The 21,054-nt window shown below is 44.2% G+C and overlaps 1 protein-coding gene across 2 annotated transcripts; it reads right to left on the bottom strand.

Moving 5' to 3' along the window:
• Positions 1-81: 81 nt before the first annotated feature.
• fam107b (family with sequence similarity 107 member B) lies at positions 82-15,601 on the bottom strand. 2 transcript variants are annotated; one of them, XM_076141931.1, is made up of 4 exons: positions 15,387-15,601; positions 4,306-4,477; positions 1,718-1,874; positions 82-1,606 (listed from the first exon to the last, which is right to left on the bottom strand). In XM_076141931.1, exons 2-4 carry the CDS (start codon positions 4,431-4,433, stop codon positions 1,487-1,489), a joined length of 405 nt encoding a protein of 134 aa, XP_075998046.1. In that variant the 5' UTR covers positions 4,434-4,477; positions 15,387-15,601; the 3' UTR covers positions 82-1,486. The 2 variants fall into 2 exon arrangements, with proteins under 2 accessions (XP_075998046.1, XP_075998045.1); XM_076141930.1 differs by lacking the exon at positions 15,387-15,601 and adding an exon at positions 5,406-5,565.
• Between the last annotated feature and the right edge of the window lie 5,453 nt (positions 15,602-21,054).

Raw genomic sequence — 21,054 nt, 5'->3', positions numbered from 1 at the left:
CCCCTTTCAATTCAATCATTAGATTGCTGATTGTTGATAACAAATCAACAGTTCTAGTATTCCACAAAAGAGACAAACAAATCTTGTTAAAAATGACATTTATTTGAAAGAAGAAGGTTGTAACTGGAGAAGAACACAGGACGATGTTGTTAGAAATCTGTTTGTTCACATGAGAATAATGATCATCCCTCAGAGACCCACAGATCAGGACTTCAGGACCGGATCCTGTTCTTTTCTGTGATAGTAACCTTAAGCACTGAGTGGACACCTCAGACATCCAGAACAATAGCATTAAAGTTGCCCACACCATGTACCAATTTTGGAATTCAGGCCAGTGTGCAGATCTTAATGGCCACATTCACTCAGATTTGCCGTTGTGAAATGTCTTTCTGCACGTTTATGGCTCCATTGTAAACAAAAGATTTTTCAGGAAGCTTATCGGTGTTGTTTCTGGAAGCAGATAGAGGATCCAGGAACTACACAAACAAACCTAAATGACAGGTGGCTTACGTGTATTAAGCTGAAATTGCTTTCTGGTTCCTACAGACCCCTTTGTTCAATAAAGCACACATAGAATGATCAGACAGGGCTCAAGCCTTATTCTCACCGACCAACGTAATAATACAATTAAATTATTTATTTAGTAACACTTTTAATCATACAAAACAACGGAATATATAAAGAAAAGGTCACTCTCATGCCTGGGAGTTCCACTATTGCTCAAAATTGCATTAGTTGAGAAAATGGCATGTTTAGATTTTAAAAAATTATAACGCAGACGTGAGCGTTTCACACAACCAAACACTCCCATTGTACTGTTCTGGCTTAATAACCTATGCTGTAAAACAAACTAAGATACAGAACGACTAAAAAAGTGTCCTCCCTATACCTGGGCTAAAAGCTACAAACATAAATAACAAAAGCACATTTGTTTGGCTTTTACTTTACACAGCTTCAAGAGTCCATCCAGTGTCCACTTTTCCTCATTTGATTCTGAAGATGAGAACAAAAACAAACAAACGACGACAACAACAACATCGATAACAAGAACGAGAAACGATAGCTTTTTCCGTGGAGAAAGGAGACAAAACAGAGGGGGTGGAAAAGTCCAGCGTGTGTTTGGTTTGTTTCCCCTTCGGAGCCCATTGGAAGCTTGCCGGCCCTCATGAAGAGGCCTGTAACATGTTTAATGTGTCTTTGATTTAGGTCCCACCTGCAGGGGGTGCTGTGTGCTGCTGGATGGGTGTGAGGGGGCAGAGGCGAGCGCTGGTGGTCTGTGATGGGCGGTCTAAGGGGGTCTTTTGTCTCAAAGTCTTTCTCTCTCCTCATCACAGGAAGGGACAGCTAGGTTGGAAAAGCCAGGGAGTTGATCTCAGGTCACCGCCGTGCACCGGAGACACAACACATACTCTTGTACACACACTCCTGACATTTCTGTGCCCACAAACACGCACAATCAGCCAGGCCCAGGCACCCCTGCTGGTTTCTAAGTGGTTCGTTCCTCCCCGTCGGTCTCTTGCTTGGTCCTCCGCAGATTGCTCTTCATCTTGACAAACTCAGGGGTGTTCTCCTGTTCTTCGTCAATTTTCTGTTGCTCCAACTCCAGCTGCGAGATTCAATGACATTACAGGGAATCACATGTTAGTTTTCTTTTGTGTTCATATGCAGCAACTACTGTATGTGTGCAGCAAATACAAAGCAGAGTGACAACACATACCTCCTCTAGTTTCTTTTGTCTTTTCATCAGCTCTATCTCCAGGTCGCTCCTCTTCTTATGTGCCTCCTGCTCCTCCTTCTGGGCTTTGAGAATCTGCTCCCTCTTTCTCTTTTCTAGAGCCTTCTGGAGCTCCGGCTTGTTCTGGGGGGCCAGACCCCTGTGCAAATCAATGAAAGAGAACGTCAACACTTAAAACCAACAACAGCTCTTATGACGATTCATTAGCATCTCTCACAGGAACTTTGGTATTCATGCATAAAAGATGATTTTCATGACCTGATTGGAGTTTGTATGCAGAGGCATTATAAAAAAAACTTGCTTTGGATTTAACTTGCCAATTGTATTTTGACTAATAAATGAGTCTTCATTTGTGAATCTGTATTGAAGCTTGGGTTGGGTTAGTTTCCACATTGTATGGTAATGAATAGAGCTTAAAAAGGCAAAAGCCAACAAATATCAAAGCCTTGAAAGGATTAGGCAAGTATGGCAATTACAGCAACAAGAAAATCAAGAGCAGCAAGGGTTAGAGGCGATCCTTAGTTAAACATCTAACCTTCATTAGGTCAACAGAAAGCCACGTGATCCTGATTACTGATTACTTCACTCTCTTTTGGAGGATTGATTTTCCCTCAGCAGTCACAGCCTGTTTCTGTGCCGTTTTTTCACAGAAACCCAACCCAGAGTACCTGACTGCAACACAACAGTACCTCAATTAATCATATTACTAAAATTCTCAAGATTACATAACCATGGACAAATTGTTCCAAGAAGCAGTGGGAGTTAATTTTCAACCAGCCATTACTTTATCTAACACCACTGCAGTAGCAGAGTGTTCTAGTTTGTCTGACACTGAGGGTCTTGTGAAAGCAGTGGTGTGGAAGGCAGAGGGTATCTGACATGATTAGGGTTAGGCCATTTGAAAGGGAACAGGTCAAGGTCACACCAGGCACTAAGACTGTAGAGATACTCCACTCACTCGGATGACATAATCACAGAACGTCATACCCCCAATTTCACAACAGCAAAAGGTATAAAGACAGAGAAAGACAGACTCTCAATGAGAGGCCCGTTTCATAATCCTGATTACATAACACTTTTCTCTCTTCATCCAGCATCCATCTATCCATGCTTCCACCCACCCCACCTCCCTCTATCATCACCGTGACTAATCCTCCACATAGGGGAGCATTCTCTACTTTGCAGTACAGAGTCAAGGCTAAACAAGTTCATCCTCAGCTAAAGTCACTGGGATTCACTGGATGCTCAGACTCACTGCACTCAGACAGACTCGTTTGTTTACGTCTATGTAATCTTATTCAATTGTTACTGTCAATTCTTGCTGCTCTTCCATGATTCAATGATGCCGTGTTACTGTGAAGCTCCTCACTCTTTGACCTGTTTTAAATGGAGCATCACTGCTGTGTGTGTCACAGCTGTCAACAGCATGTGTGTTTACACAGTTATTTATAGCTCACACACACAAAGCTGCTGTCCTCAGAGGAAATCTTAACATTTAGAACCATATGGATGATCATGGAGTGCATGTAGATTCACGTGCGCACACACACACACACACACACACACACACACACACACACACACACACACACACACACACACACACACACACACACACACACACACACACACACACACACACACACACACACACACACACAGTGATCTACTATTAACACTTGTCCCCGGTGCAAGTTAAACCTGTAGACTGTATCTGTGTCCTTTATGTAAGAGAGTTGCGACACACTAATGCACAGGAGGTTTTATATAATAAAGCCCTTACAGATTTTATGTGTCGAGCTTTACATAATACTGGTGCCTCTCATTCTGAGGTCAGACCAGTGGAGTCAACTACAATGACACGCCGGAGCAGCACTATGCCATTCTGCAGGGACATTAATCAAGCAAACAAGAAAGGGGCATGATTATGTAATTCCACCTCCACCAGCACCGGTCTAACTGTGTTAACTCGGCTCTGGACACTGCTTTTCCTGTTGTAACTTGTTTTGGACAGACATGATAGCTGCTGTCATAACAACCAATGAGGTGAGGCAGAAAAATAAGACAAATCATAGACCAACTCATGTATTGACTTGCTGCAGTGACTAAAAGCTTGGAATTCAGTCATCGTTACATTCTTATCATTTAAATATGTGTCTAACTAGAGCCAATACATACAGTACTCCAGTAATAATGAAACCATACAAATACTTTTATATATACCTTACTAGTAACGAGTAGAAGCAGGGTTTACTATACCATCTTGTCTAGGTTCTGTGATTAACGTTATCTTCCTACAAAGCCACTGCAGCCAGATAAGAACCATAAATATGATAGATGAACAGAAACACACTGATGAGTGGAAAAGTAGAGCAGTAGGATATGAATGTTATTATGGTTTGACATCCTGCCTTATTTTCCCAACATCATGATTAAACTGAGATAAGCAGACTGTTGATTAGTGCTGTGTTATCTCCCTTGAGCATGTAAGGGAGTTTTCATGAGTGTTAACCAGAAAACTAATAAGAAAAGGGAGAAGGAAAGATGTAAGAGAGTTTTAGCCTCCTGACCTCTTTTGGTTCATGAGCAGCTCTCTATGCAGGTCCTGGTGGTTACGAGAGGTTTTCACTGGGTTGATCAGCTTCTTGGGTTTGATGAGCTCATCACAGTCTCCCTCCAGGTAGTCTGGCTCCGCCATGACACTCCTCCCCGGTGACAGAGATAGACCAGGGTCAGACCGAACTGGATGGACGGAGACAAGAGGAGTTTCATTTAACATCAGTATTGCATCATAGGTTTGGGTACAGTGAAACAAAGATCGTGACTGGATCTGCTGGTGCTGTGGGCAAACACTTTCCAGAGCTCTATTTTCATTTAAGCAGCAGTAAACACTCCAGAGTTTTTGACTGGTCTCTATTGTGATGAGGGAGTTACATAATTGTTCCAGGCAGGGTGAGAAGGAACATTTCATCCCTCCTGTCAGATGTGAGCTCCATATGCAAACAGAGATCAATCGGGTCAGATCAATAAATGTCTTGCAACAGGGCGTTTTTATGTAAGCATTCCAGACGCTAATCATTAAGCCCATTCAACAGCCGACAGATGTTTTATAACAAAACAATTCCTGCTGAAGACCTTCACAACTACCCACACATCTTTTGTTATGCTCAAGTACTTCATTTTCTCTTTTATATAAAGTATACAATGGAAATGCATGTGTACATTGTACAAATGTTTGTATGTACATTAATAATATAAAAAACATGAAATATACTTTATACTAATATATTTTTTTATAGGAATCAACAGGGTTTTATATCTGCATCAGACAAATATGCTGGTCGTCATGGTAATCATACGGTAGCAACACAACAGCACAGTATAACTTTTATTGCGCCTATAGACTGATATCATGTCAACACCTACTGCTCTTTATTGCGCTTTACTCAACACCATTGACTCATGTATGACTCACATCTTTATCTCTGAGTGAAATGAATGCACTTGCAGATTTAACCACATTACAAGAAAACGATGTGAAGTTTACGTCACTCTCAGTGTAGAATATTAAGACAGCAAATTAAATGGTATTATTAAATAAAAACGAACAGCTCCAACTTTCACTCTTTAATAAAAACGCGTAAAACTGAACACTGGTTGGTTGACTCACCCTGCAGACGAGGGAAGACGGGGTATCTAAACATAGTCGTCATCTTTGTTATTTTGGTTCGGAATTAATGATCCAGAATCGTCCGTTAGTGAGTTAGTTGGCTTCAGAGCATCAGCAGCTGAGGTTCCGAGTCCTGATCAGCTGTCTGACACTGAGCTGTTTTTCAGTGCGTGTTTAAAAGCCCCCCCCCCCCTCCCCACACACACACCTCCTCCTCCATGCACTGACATCGTGTCTCTCTTTCCTCCCTCACCTTCAGGACAACACATCACTCCCACTCGTGTCTCTAACAGGAACGCAATTAATCACGACTCCCTCCATGAAACGGTCTACGTGGATGCAGCGATTGTTCGTAATCGTCGTCATTTGTGTATCGTATTGTGCTTCTTCCCACTCGACGACGCAGCAGTAAATGCACTGAGCCCTCAATCGACCTACTGTCTATTTAATTGTTTGTTGGTTTTGAAACAGTAGCCTATTTACAAAAGAGCAAACGTTCCTTTTTTATTTTTTTTCAATCTTCCGCAGTTTGAAGTGAATTACTTGAATCGATAAATGACATTTGTGTCGCTTTGATCATTCTCGGTTTGTACAAAGAAGTGATTTAGCGTTCGACTTTCTCCAAAAACAATAAACAAACGCACCACGCGGAGGGATATTTGGGAGGTGGAGTGGGCCAATCACAGAGAGAGGCTGTGAGCGACACGTGCGCCAAACACAAAAGGTGTGGGAGTGATGAGTCCCCCGCATCAAAACAACACAGGACTTGGGTAATTACTTCAACTCGCCGCTAGAGGTCGACATTGTCGCAACACAGAAGCCCAATCCACGCCAGTTACATAACTTACTGTACAAAGACCCCTCAAGATACACAAGGTTGATGCAGAAAGCACAGAGCTCGTCATAGTCATAATCATCCTGGATGTTATATATGATGTTTACATATATTTATACGTCCCTATCTGACCTGTTTGCATTGCTTGTTTTCTAAGACACAACTTAAAGCAGTACATTCTTACATTTCGGAAGCTGCACCAGCAAACCAGCAAATGCTTGGCACTAAAAGGGAAACAGAAATCACTCCTTAAAATTGGCAAATTCATCTTCTATCCATTAACTAATCAAGTCATCAGTTAGTTGTTTCTGCACTACGGCACAATCTAAATCTAAATCAAAATCTATAATCCCCTCGTGTAAATTCTGTGGGAGTAGGGTTTTCTGAGGACAACACCACCGCCCTAAAAAAATAATTTGAACAAGATAGCACATATTTGTCACTAAATGGAGGTCAAAATTTACAAGCAGTTTTGTATAGGCAGCTGCTATATCATCTGCTATAATGTCATTAGGGACAAACGAGTCCCAGTGCAGTTTGTGGGACATGGTGACATACTGTACTTTTTGTATTTGTAGAGCAAAGGTGGGCAGAACAGCTTGTGTCTGTAATCAGAGGTTATGTGCGAGCAGCCACGTGCTGTGCGCTGTTGCTACATCAAAGGAAGTTTCTGTTAATGTCACTGGTAGGGGGTAGAGGATCTTAAGAGACTGGCAATGTTGTGAAAGTGTCCGTTAGTTTAAGCCATCTGCTCTGACTTCCTGAACTGCCCAAGGGAGAGGGGAAGTGACAGAGAGTTCAAAAGAGTCCTGCAACCTCAAATTGAAGCCCTGTTTAAATTCTAGCTTATTACTTAGTTCTTTGCCTTTTATCTAATGACCCTTCAGGTTTGAATTAACTGCAACAGACAACACGTTGCACGACAAGTACAGCAAGGTAGACCAGTGACTAAAGGGCTGCATAGATAAACAGAAAACTTGTTCCTGTACGCCCTTCCTTCTGCAAGCCTTTTACTATGTAGAGCAGCCACATGCAACAGATTGTGTGGGTTGATAACGCATTCATATTTAGCAATGTTTATGCATATTTATGCAACAGTGTGTGCTGTGTACTGTGCTATAAGTGTCTTCCCAAACATGCAACCATGTGTTCATAAAAGTAGACCATGTTGGAGCTTCTTGCCATTACAAGAATTCCTATAAAAGCTGCTTGTTTATTGGTTCTGGACACACAGACACACAGACACACACACGCACGCACGCACGCACGCACGCACGCACGCACGCACGCACGCACGCACGCACGCACGCACGCACGCACGCACGCACGCACGCCAGGAGAAAAGACCCAGAATTGAGAAGATGCCCAATCATTCAAGCAACATAGGGGAATAGACTCGAAACAAAGGAGGGAATCTGGGTCAGAAACAGGAAGAATAGAGAGTAGGGACACGACAGCTTCCCTGTGTTTACTCCCCTCTCTCTCTTTTTGTGATCCTCGTGTCACGTGTACGACTGTGATCTCACGTTTTGGTTGAAATGTCATCGTTTTAAGTTTGCTTGATCATAGCTGAGTATTCAGTCAAACATAAGAGACCGGAAACATAAAGGTCAGAGGAAACAGAAGAACCACACACATACATTTTCATAGACACAGACCTGCATTTGGTATAAGAAAGGTGTATTTCAATATATGAAAACTAAATAGAAAAGTCATGCTAGTGTGTGGAATAGATTACAAGTGAAAAAGTGATGGATGTACACTTTGGATAAATGATTGCATTAGTGAGTGTGTGTGAAGGGGTGTGCCTGGGTGGCAGGTTGCATTAGAGCTGATAGAATATAGAGTAGAGTGTCGGGCCTGTGCCAAGTTGTTGCATCATCTTGTCCTTCACACACACACACACACACACACACACACACACACACACACACACACACACACACACACACACACACACACACACACACACACACACACACACACACACACACACACACACACACACACACACACACACACACACACACACACACACACACACACACACACACACACACACACACTTGCATTCTGACTTGCACTCAAAACAAGGGCACATTCTTCAACCACCCCCCTCAACTGCTTTTTCCATTTCAGTCGAACACCCACACACACTACACCCAGTGTCACAGGAAGTAACTGATTTCAACCGGTGGATATTCAACAACTCCAAAAGTCGACAAACTGAAAAAAAATCACAAGCTTCTTCACACATACTGAATTATATGCTAAATGTGTACAGTATGCATATTGCGTGTTCCATTCTTAGTCTCACTGTTTCTCCCTGGAGAGAGGAGCACAGATGGGCAGAGGGGCTAATGATGAGGGATGGGCAGGATAACCGAAATTGGCCATTATGAGTGTCTCCTCTCGTCTCATTACTAGGGAGCAGCCGGACAATAACATAAACGTCGGGAGAGACAAACTCTGGAAGAAAGGAGAGCCGTTACTGACCAGCAAAAAGGAAGAGAGAGAAGAAAGAAGAAGCAGCTACAGTATTTGTCGGGATCGGCGCCAAGATGGACAGACCGATTGGGGGGAAAAGAAAAAGACGGAAAGCCTGAGAGAGCGATGCTGAATAATGATATGGTTTGGTCCTTTATGAGTCAGGAGTGGCTCTGGTCCCTCTGCAGCCAGCATAGACCGGAGGAATAGAAGGCAAGAGCAGCTGGTGGCCTATTTCACCATCTGACCCTGTGTCCTCCAAGACACAAACACAGTGTACCCTCCTCAGCGCCGTGCAGGGTGGGGTTGGGCCATCAGCTGTCATTGGCTCCGAACGCACGCCTGTCACCATGCCACACCCAATATGTAATCAACCATCCAGGATCTGTTTTCTACAGTACACAACGGTTAGAGTTACTAAAAGAGTATAATCAGCATTTCATGATGCTATTTGAGTGTTGACATAATAGATTCGGGCTATTGCGAAAAAGACTATATGGAGAGAAAGGGAAATGGGATACGGTATACTGTAAAGCAGGATTCCCGGTGCAGTGTCCTGAACAGGCAATTAAAGAAAAACCCTCCAAATATGATCAAAGAGGAAATTTAACAAATCCTCTCCGTTCCTCGTCCCATATTGTTCCTTTCTCTTGTTGGCTGGATCCGTTCACAGATGGGAGGTCCACCCCCTCAGGGGAAATTGCATCATCAATACCCCGAAAGCAACCCCCACACCCCATTCCTCTCTCTCTCTCTCTCTCTCTCTCTCTCTCTCTCTCTCTCTCTCTCTCTCTCTCTCTCTCCCCCTCTCCCTGTATTACACACCCTTTCTCCCCCAGTGTGTGTTACATGCTGGATGGGTCCGGGTGTGGCTCCTAGACTCTCAGTTAATGAAGCAGTCATTCAGCCATAAATAGGAGAGGGCCTAATTAAAACACACAGATAGACGGGGCTTTTAACTGACAGATGCAGGGGGAGGGGGGGAGAGAGAGAGGGAGGGATGTGAAAAGTCATATAGAATTTTATATCAAATCAACACTTTCTTCACATATTTTAAGGTCAGCACTGACGCAAAAACAGTCCACAAGCCCACTTTGTTTCTATCCACTCTCTTATGTGCATCAGTAAGCTAAATAATGTGTGAACACAACACTCAGGCTCACCTCAGGCCAACTGACTTGACACGGCAAGCACAGGCACAGCTACAAGAGGGGAGAAGTTCAGTTGCAGCGCTTTAGAGCCTGAACACGCTCATTCCAAATATGGTCAACGGCCACTTTTGCTACTGCTTGTCGTGACTCGTTTCTAGAATGAACACGTGTATTAAAATTACAGTTACCATAGATGATAGGTATGCGTGTGAGCGAACCATGCCGTCCGTCATAATAATAGCGGCAGAAAAACATCTAGTTTGTACCATTAAAGGATGATTTGAAGGGGCAGGAAAAGAAAGAGAAAATGGTTTCCCCAAAGCATGCTGGGGAGTTTGGGGGTTTGAGATCTGTTTTGCATTTCCTGCCTTCCGAGTGGGGGTCTGGAGCGGAGGAGCAGGGGGAATTCTGGGGCCCTCATCATGTACCGACCTCTGAAAACATACATCCCACTCCTCCCTCCCCAGTACTATGATGTCACTGGGGGGGGGGGGGGGGGGGACACACAGGGGTATGGGAACTGAGATTCAGGGTTTAAGGGTTCATGAAGGACAGATGCTGTTTGCCAACACCCACGCAAGGAGAGGATAGCATAACACACAGAGCATCATGTAAAAGGGAGACATGTGCAAGTGAACATATTAAAACTCTGATGTCAGTGAGGGAGAACAGGGCAGCTCAGTAAACTGTCATGATGAAAAGTAAACACCCAAACTTATTACAACAGCCTCTGAGCCAGAAATAAGAGCGGGCGCCTCACACAAAAGCATCCAAACAAGTCGGACCTGCATGAAAGTTTGTACCTCTCGGGTTACCACATGTTTACTGTATACAGAGAAGCTTTTGACATTTAACTGTCATGACAGACCGTTCTCTTCAGTTGGTTCGTCTGTTTCAGCGCCAAACCATATAAGGAATCAATAAAAGGAAATATGTAGAAACTGAGAAGTGTTGAAAAGTGAGTAATCATCATGATCAAAACCAATACAGCTTCTATTTTAACAAAAGAAGGGAACTGTAGCTCCTCCACTTCTCAATGTTATGTTCTGTAAAAGCAAAAAAACTGAAATAGATTGTTCCCCATCAAAAGCATGTATTTCTGTATTTTTGTTACATGCATTCTTGGCAGGAATTATGTGTAGAGTGTTAATATGATCTTTCAGGTCGGACTGAAATGTCAATGTTATGATTTAGGTCTGTAAACGGTTGTTATGGATCCTTTGTGGCTGTAGTTATTTAAGTCTTTCCATCCGTCTCAGTCTATCCGGCACTTCCATTACCACAGTGACTGCATTCGGCCTCGTCCGAATATGATGTCAGTGCAAACTCTTTCTTTTAATTTGAAGTTGTTCAGACCTTTTCGCACCCCGAAGCGTCAGTTTGTGGTAATAATCGGATGAACTAACTCTCTTTGAATGACCAGAAGAGCTGAAAAACGCTGGACTGACACGGTTTGTTTGCAGCGGAGACTGAAGTTCTTTCATGCGGCGAGCCCTGCACAGTCACAGGTTTCGAGTCCCAGTGTGAAGCAGATTACAGAATGAATGGATTGAACAGGCACGGACACCACTTTGAGTCACGCTCCGGGAATGTGATGAACCTGCAAATACACATCAGACGCAACAGTGCACAGACACGCAGGGACAAAATGTTCACTTATATCCATCTTTGCGTGAAATCAACAGTTGCGCACACCCGATTCACACACACACCTGTCTTTACCAAGTGAAATTTAACAGTCCTTACTTAAACCAAAAAACACATGTCCTGAATTGATGAGGCGGTGGTATAGTCTAGGGTCGCACCTGTCTGTCATTCACAATGGCTGTTCTATACTCTCTCACAGCTGGCACCAGCACACGGTCATGTATGGATATGTATAGATCCACTGAAACAGGTGGACACACCCTCAGTACACAAATGTGGCTCTACGTGATGTGACAAGGTCGAGCATTTGCCCCGACCCCTGCACACATCTTTGTAAAAGCGTGTCCAGTATCTGTGCCTTCGGTGGCCTTAAGTAGCCTATAGAGGAAACAACCCGGCCGTTTGGTTTGATTCAGCAGTGTGAAGTACTGTTCAGTCATAAAAGCTTCAGTCTTTGTTACGGCTCTGCTCTCTGTTCCACCTCCAGATTCAAAGCTTTGTGCTTTACTGCTGTTTTTCCCCCTTAAAAGAGGAGCGTCACACCCCTCCCCGCCTCCTACTGGCTGAGCTCAGCTGGCAGCGTGCGATCTCATTGGCTCGGAGGCGCACTGGGGGGGATTCGGGAGGTTCTCCTTTGTTTACATGCTGGTGCAGAGAACCCAATAACAACTGTTACCTCAGGCAACCAAAGGCTCTACCGTTAAAAACAGACAGACGCACACACACACGCAGGAGATCTGTCTGAACATGCACGCACATACTGTACACAAAGACAATGCAGCTACCATGTGACTCTATCAGGGCCGATCCAAGGTCTTTGTTCTCGCAGATTCCATGCTACGTATTCGGCACGACATAAAATGTACAGTATGCCCGTGTGTATTTTTAGCTGCTACAGTAGTATTTCATTGTTCTATTAAACTTCCCATGCCCGGTATTGGTATACAAATAGGAAAGGCCAGTTGTCCTCAGACTGTAACCAGAAGATGTATGTCTGCCTCCCACAAGCAAATGATCCTGTTTGGAATAAGACAGGATCATATATCTTCATACTGACTTACAAAGAGCTTAATCCAATTCAGACGGACTCCCGATCTCTCTATACTTCAGCCTAACAAGGTGGAGGGAGGAAGGCATTTTGAGTTTGTGTGTGTAAGAGTGTGTGTGTGTGTGTGTGCGTCATAGCTACGTTCGCCAATATGCACACAAAGTGGGCAGCTCAGTAATGGTGCTTTATTGTGATTGAAGCTCCTGCATATCAGCAGGAAAATCAATGGGATTCTTTAAGAAGCTGTGTCAGTGTGTGTGTGTGTCAGCGTGTGAGTGAGTGAGTGAGTGAGTGTGCGATTTGTGTGAGAAAGGAGAGAGACTTTGGTATGTAGTACATCTTATCCGTCCTTTATCATCCAGGTAAAATCAACAGTAACTCCTGAGCTAACTCAAACAAAGGTAAGACAGGCCTCCTGACAACTCACACTCATAATACACCCCCACCCCTCACCAACACACATGCAAAATACACACAAACACACCAATTCAATCAGCTCTCTATCAGGAAATTCAATACCTGAATCATGACATCATGACCTAAAACCATGGCAACAAAACCCACAGGGCAGAGTAAAAATCTCCTTTGTACTCTGCAGGGTTCTGAGATTGCGTCGTCACTGTTTGCGTTGCATCATAATACTTCACGGTAGTTTACTCAGTCTGCGTATAGAGGAGCGGGAATGCACCTGCTGTTTGTTATGAGAAGCGGTACAACCGTCCATGAAAACTGGACTGTGATATTTCCATAAACAAACTAAGTGTCCGGAAGGAACTCCACTCAGCCACGTAAACCGGTCACTTTAGATTTATAATTGATATCCACGTGTGCAGGCCAGATTCACACTGAGCGGTAATTGTAAACCTCACAAGGTCTCGGTGTTACAAACAGTATAGAGATTCATACTTAACTCTTTCTTTGTTTACACGGCTCATTGCAGAGGGGACGGCTCGAAAACGTTTGCCACAAGGTACTTTCACACTGCCGGGACACACATACACACACACACACACACACACACAGATACACACACTGATACACACACACACCAACAGTGGCTCGAGCGTGGGTCTTTGGTATGAGGATCAGTGCATTCTGCTGAGTAATGAAGACAGAGCCCACAGACACACTAGCAGGAATGCTGGGTAGAATACTGTCAACACACATGTGGTTGCCAGTTACCTCCCCTGGACACACACACACAAACACACCCATGCATCCAGGCACCAACCTTAGTCCTGAACTAAATACCTTGATTTCCTGATGTTGGTTGGTGTGAGTCCTTGACACGGACTCACAGTGTATAATGATGCTACATCTGAGAAAAAGGAGCAGAACCACTAATGGACATATTCCATTATAGCAGTGGAAACTGAGACATTTCATTCACATATTTAAATCCCTTTGAGTGTAACAATAATGGAGCAGTGAGCATTCCATTTGTTACACCCACCACACACACACACACTCACTCACACTCACAGTGACAGCATCGGCTCTTACGGGAAACAGACCAGGGAAAGACTAAGAAACAGAAGAGAGGAGGGGAAGGAGGGGGGTTCAAAGATCAGAAAACAGATGTACACAGTTGAGCAAACTCCCCTCTAAATGACTAACACATGTGCGCAAACTTTCCCCTCCCCTCCACACATGCGTGCACACACTCGCACTGCTCTGCACCCATACATGATAACACACTCATCCAAATCACCTCTGTCACATCCCCCTCTCTCTCTGATTCACATCTGAGGACCTAGAATCAATAATTCACATGATAAGACTGCCTGAACCAAGCAAACACAAGTCTCTCTCACACACACACATCCCTCCACCTGCCTGGACTTGATCCTGCATGCTTCTGTAAACGCTTCATCAAGTTTGACAGCAGGACTCACTATGCAAGAACGTCAACACAAGTTTGATCGACTTGTTGCCACATTCACATAACCCCAAACACACACAGAGACACACACACACCTCTTGTCGTGACAGTTGGTGTTGTGCCTGATGACAGCACAGGCCAGTGTGTCAGCTCTGACTGAGGCCATGTGCTCTAACAGCAGCCAGTAGTCATTGCTGTGCTATTACACACAGTCTTACTCACACATTATGAATTAAGATAGAAGCTCATCCATTAAAGATGCGCTCCTCTACTGCTGTTTGTCTCACAAACAGGCCTCGTTTGGCGATTACACACTAAATCCGTATGTTAAATTCAACAAAACAGAAAATTGTAGCGTTGAAGAGGATATTAAATAAGAGAAAGAGTGTGTTGCAGCACATATAACATTACAAAACCATGTGTGGACATCCCAGTCCTCGTCGATTCCACTGTGACACATACACAGTCACACAGGGGACAAGACGATACCGTTCTAGCTTTTATTGTCAATTTTTCCTCCCAAAGTGCAACAATCTTTAGCGGTTATACGATCGCGTTCCAAGCCGCGCTGTGGCGTGTGTGTGTGTGTGTTCCGTACACGCTGTACAACAATCTCAGCGTGGAAGTCCCGTCACTGTCCCGTCGGCTCGTCATGCACCGCAACAAAAGGAGACAATGAAACAAGAGTTTGTGTTTTGCAACCTCATTCTCTCTCTGTGTGTCGCCGATCACTCCTTCCTCCCCTCGTTACTTTCGAATGTGTGCGATCCAAACCTTCCGTGTTTGTTGTTATTGTGGGCGCAGACAGTTAGAAACGCGCTGCTTTGTTAGTGCGCTCACGGTACAATCACATGAAAAACACACCACCACCACCAGCAGCAGCCCAGACACATACACACACACACATGCACGCAGACTAACAGACACTTACCTCAAACTCGACCCGCTCACCACTTCTCTCAACTTGTTTAATATTTAAAAATGACAAAGTGGTTCGGGCCACATCGGAGCGTCCGGATCACTTCTTCTTCTTCTTGAGGTGTGTCTACGTCTCTGCTTTGGCAAAAGTGTTCAGTTGCTGACACACACGCACACACACACATACACGTACACACTCACAGGCTACACTCAGTCAGGACCCATAGAAAATGTAAATTTAAGAGCTGGGTGGGAGGGGTGACGTGATGTCACGCGCACTGGCTCCGCCTCTTCCTCCTCCTTCTCCTCGTCGCCTTCTGGGGTTCTCCCCTCGAAATTCAGGGCGGGGCGAGGATGCAGCGAGAACACACGTACACGACACACACACACACACACACAGACAGACACACACTAACTCTCTCACTCTCCCTCGCGTCCTCTCTCACTCTTACTCTTACCATTCACACTTTTGGTAAAAGCCGTCCTACTCGATACTTTACCGGAAATCACGACAACCCGATTACTCAGAATTCGATCACACGTGGCTGAATGTTCTTCTTTATGATTCACGTTCTACCGACTTTCTAACATCCCTGTTTTCATCCCTCTGATCAAAACAGATCAGTCAGCTTTGTGTTGTGTGAACAGAATAGTGTGTGTTATTAGTGATAAAGAGTAATCTGCTTACTGCTGAGGGGCCAGTGGATCTGCTTATCCACTGTCCGTCTGTTATATCTGCTCTCCAAGACCCTAATAGTTTCAGCATGACCTGCTGTCTACACCACTGCGCTCATTCCATATGCCGGATGAACTTGTCTGTGTCTCTTATTCGGTTTTTGCATGATCTGCCAATGATCTAAGATGCCTGTAATGCTACTTTGGGCGTCCTGGAAATGACACCAAAGGGCCGTGACTGAAATCTAAACATGTGGGAGGTGAGGGCGTAAAGAAAAGTAAAGCATTCCTAAGAACCGTCTCATAATTTAAGGGAGGAGTGACTAAGGGTGCTGAGTTGAACAATAGGATGAGTCATTATGAGGGTCGCCTCTGACACACAGGACACTCCCTCCAAAGACCACCGCAGCCAGTATCCCACCATGCAGGAAACAGATGTGTGTGCACTGCTTGTATGTGTGTGCGTGTGCGTGTGATAGAACTGTGTGAGGAATCAAACTAAAGTCAGATCAACAGTAACTATCTGCTTCACATTCCAATTCCACCTCTGTTGCATAACTTAAAACAGTGTCACAGACATTGCCTCATCTCTGGCTCTGCTGATAGACATAGTTTGTCTAAAACAAACTAAAGCAAACACTAACTGCTGTGCAACGCCAGGCTGTGTTCAGAAAAGGAAAAAGGCACTTCCTGATTGCCATGTCATATCTATCAGTGGTTTCCGTTGTAGGAAAAACGTTACGGTTTCTGAAAACTTACATATATACGTACACAACTACTACTACTTAGAACCTCTGCGCTCATTACCCACATTACCCTCCGAAACACACTAATATGTCAACATAAGGCCATCATGTCCCTCATTAGCAAAGCTCTAACTCAGAGGTGTTGCAGTCACTGAAAATAATATCCTTTCAAGTCAGCACACTTCAGCTACTGCCGTAGGCCCTGTCATTGCTGTCAAAATGTCCACCAAAGTGGATAGGATGTCATCATCTAAAGCAAAACAGATCAGTCGGGTGATTAGACTGCACATTCAAAGCTACAATCATTAAACTTGTGATCAGTTAGTTCAAATAAATGCAGTTGATGCACAAGAACCTATAAGAGTTCATATCACAGTCTTCACTCTCTCCAGGTACAGAATTTATCAATCATCTATTGTGTAGTCACACATATCAATATATGGACGCTCTCCGTGGTGCCGCTGTCACACATCCCTCACTGTAAATAAAGCCTGATCGGTGGATGCGGGCGGTATTAGAACACGGAAGGTCACGCTGTTGCCTCATCACTCTTCCTGTGTGTATGTGAAGCTTTCTTCGTTGGACGTCACTGCCAGGAAGCAGACGACTCCTCCTTCTCCCCCCCCCCCCTCCCCACTCCCCCCTGCGTCACACTGCTGCCATCTGAAGTCTTATATGTGGGACAGATGTTTTTGTTATCGTCCCAAGCTTTTCCCACCCTTCTCCTGTGTGAGTATGTGCGTCGGTTTTCACGTGAGGCCTCTGTATTTTCTTGGCCTGGCCTCCCCGGACCTCCACTTCAAACAGGAAGCAGCAGTTATCTGAAAGCCGTAGTGATAGAGTGAAGCCTTCCTGGAAGTGGGGCAGGTCTTCAACAGTGAATCCTGTTAGAAACTGATTTTCTGAGCATGTTGTACTTGTGTGATCGTGTGATTTTACAGTGACAAAATGAGAATTGAAATGGTTTTAGACCAGCAAATGAGGGTGTATGATTCAGGTTAGATTCTTCTTTGTGTGTTTGGTAGCCATACTTACATCCTCACTAGTAAATAATTGCCTGTAATTGCAGTGAACATAAACATCCTTCACCCCCACGTGTGTGACCTACTTCTTCTGCTGGGCATCTCAGCCCACTAAAGCAGTGAATCCAAGAAGTGTGTACGAGCGCACATTGAACTTAGATTATTGTTAATTTGACTTGTTTCTTCCATTCCTCACTGGTCCCTCCTGTCTGACCCAGTACTGTTGGGGCACAAAAACCTCAAAGCACTGGTGAAGAAGCCACAAGATAAAAAACCAGCACTGAAGAAATATTCCACATTTATGATGTTTTGGAAGAAACTGCCTATGAGGTCACTGTGCGCCTGTTTGTCATGTGTGTGTAAGAGGGTGTGTACAGACTGTTGGTGATGGTTTTAATAGAATAACAACAGCACAACATGCCCACTATCAGCGCGTCTGTCTCAGAGTTTTGCTTTCCAGTTCTTGAGTAGAGCACAACGCGTTTCTTTCCCCCTTCCTATCCCCGCTGAGAGTGTACAGCCAAAGTTCAGATAACTCAATCACTTCTGAATGACTCACACTTCTGCACACATGTACACATGTACACACACATGTACCACAGTGGCTCTCTGAGTGAGATAAATAGAGAAATAATGTCTTGTTCTTTTGCTGCGTGTCCCTCTGAGCAGTTCTCTTTGTGTTAGTTGATATATTACCGGCTCTATTTACTCCCAATTTCTCTACATCACCCATTATCGCCAGCAATGACCTTTCCCTACTACAGCAATGCAAATTGTACTGAACGCATTCCCGTATCATACCGGAGTAAATGATGCCGGCCACTATCTGTATTTGCATGTATCTGACGGTGTGTCATCGGTGCCTGCACGTACAAACAAAACAAAATACAGTTATTCAAAAGCAAAATGAGAAGCTTGTCGCCGAAGCTGTCATTACTGGACAAGCCGTGCAGATTTACTGAGCTCCACGGAGCCTTTCCACTTAGCCTAATGACAAGAATGAGCAGAAGAATGAGAGCAGATGGTTCTATTACAGCACAGCGAGGTTTGAATGGCCCCCGAGGTGGGCAAAAGTTGCCCACATTTCAACATCTATTTCATCAGATACGTACAGTATTAAACCGTGTTTATGTCAAACACATCAATGTTTCCTGTAGGAAGACCATACTGAAAGTATCAAAATCTATCATAGAATCTTTTGCCGTCTTAATCAATGGAGTTGAAGCAAAATCAATCTAAGTCCAATGCAGGAGAAGAGCAGGCTTGGCTAAATCCCGAGGAGAGGAACAGAACACAATGGAGGACCATCTATCATTCTGTGTGTGCTTGTGGGAATGAGCTGAATAAGCGGGATTTACAACATAGAGAGCAGGAAGGCCCTTCCAAAAACACGCACACACACCGCGACCGGAGGAAATCAGGGTCAGTGTGACAATTGTGGGTAGTGTGTGGGTGTGTGTGTGTGTGAGAGGGTCAGAAGCGAGGGAGAGAGAGAGGGGAAGAGAGAGACAGTGCAGCACAGAGAGAGTTCTGTTTTGGCTTGAACCCGAAGTGCGTCATAATCTGGCCCTTTCTATAATGGGGGGGTTGGAAATGAGAGTGTATTGTTTAAATTTCTATCACTGGTATAAAGACATAAAGAGATCTCAGTTGTCAGGCTTTACAGCACTCATTGTGCTGGAAGGAGTCAACCACACGAAGCAGATGTTCTCATGCTCTCTCTTTCTATGAGTGTGTGTGTGTATGAGTGTGTGTGTGTGTGCATGTTTTTTGTGTTGTGGAGGCACAGTTATAGACTTTAATCCCTTAAAAGCATCCAGAACACTGGGCTAGGTAAACGCATTAACAGCCGTATTTGCTGTGTACTGTATGTGATTAACGTCTCATAAATGGCACAGCGTGATGCATTCGAGGGAAGGGGTGGACGGAGTAAAAAGCACACCTCCACTCATGCATGACACAACATGAATGCAGTCGTTCTGAAGCACAATTTTTGATTCAGTCAAATTTTGAAGCCACAATTCTGTTTTGTGGTTGTGTTGGTTTGCATTGTTTTGTGTGAAGTTGTTGTTGTCCACTAACAAGGGGACAGCAAGACAGTTTAATAGAAGACATAAGAGATTGACTGCAGATGGGGCAGCTAGGGTTAAGTCATGCCAATGCGTTCTTACATAGGCCTGCTGACACACACACACACACACACACACACACACACACACACACACACACACACACACACAGGCACAGTGCGTACACACTTAATCACATTATTAATCAGTCTCTCAGTTCTACCCCTATATCCATCTGAAGCCCTCGACCCCTCCCAGTGCTTTGCCCAAAGACCCATCGCCAAGGTAACCGACAGCAGTCCCAGACATTCTGGCAAGGTGAGTGAACACACACACACACACACACGCACACACACTCACACACACACGCACGCACGCACACACACCCAAGTGAGAGTGAGAGAGAGAGCAAGAGGGAAAGAGAGCAAGAATGCTTGTTCTTTCCTCTGCATTGTATTTTACTACCAACAAACAAAGAGAAGTTTCCCCAATCACCCATAAACTGTCAAATAATGGAAAATAAAAGTTCTTTGGTAATAACACGTCAGGAGCCAGTAACACATTGTAAGATGTGTGGTTGTGTGAACCCGATCACATCCACACACAGGGCAAGACTAATTTTGTTAACAAATATGCTCCTCTCCACATAAGTTGCTTTTTCCATCAGTAGAGGACAGCCGGAGCCAGGAAATTCTTTTTTTTCCCCCCATTTTAAAAATCTGTGCCTAACAACTCTGGGTTGGAAGAGGTGAGGAATGGAGCGCAGAGAGGAGAAAAAGAAGAGGAAGCCGGTGTTATTTTCCGTACCTGATAACCGTCCATCCTCTGTCTCCCTATAGTTTGACCTGTCAGATGGCATTTCCTGGAATTCTGGCTCCTGATGGGACTGTGGAAAGGGAACACAAAGGGATACTGTCAGTCACTGGAAGGTCAACGCTGAATAACAAACACATTAATCTAATGAGCATGACATCATACTAAAGCCAGGTATTGTTTTAGTATTTTAATAACAAAATGTGAGATAAGAGACTCATAACAGAAGTTCATAGCAACTGTGTTACACATAGACCTGCAGTCTGCCATTGCAACCCAATATTGATCTTTATAATATAAAATGATCCCATACATAATAGAGAACAACACCAAGCAGATGTAACTGGATATGTCCA

The sequence above is a fragment of the Genypterus blacodes genome, unplaced genomic scaffold (genome assembly GCF_046128005.1).
Source record: "Genypterus blacodes isolate CSIRO-AG114 ecotype Tasmania unplaced genomic scaffold, CSIRO-AGI_Gbla_v1 ptg000021l_1, whole genome shotgun sequence".
Lineage (NCBI taxonomy): Eukaryota > Metazoa > Chordata > Actinopteri > Ophidiiformes > Ophidiidae > Genypterus > Genypterus blacodes.
Note: the sequence above shows the minus strand (reverse complement) of the source record. Positions and strands in the feature narration are given on the sequence as shown.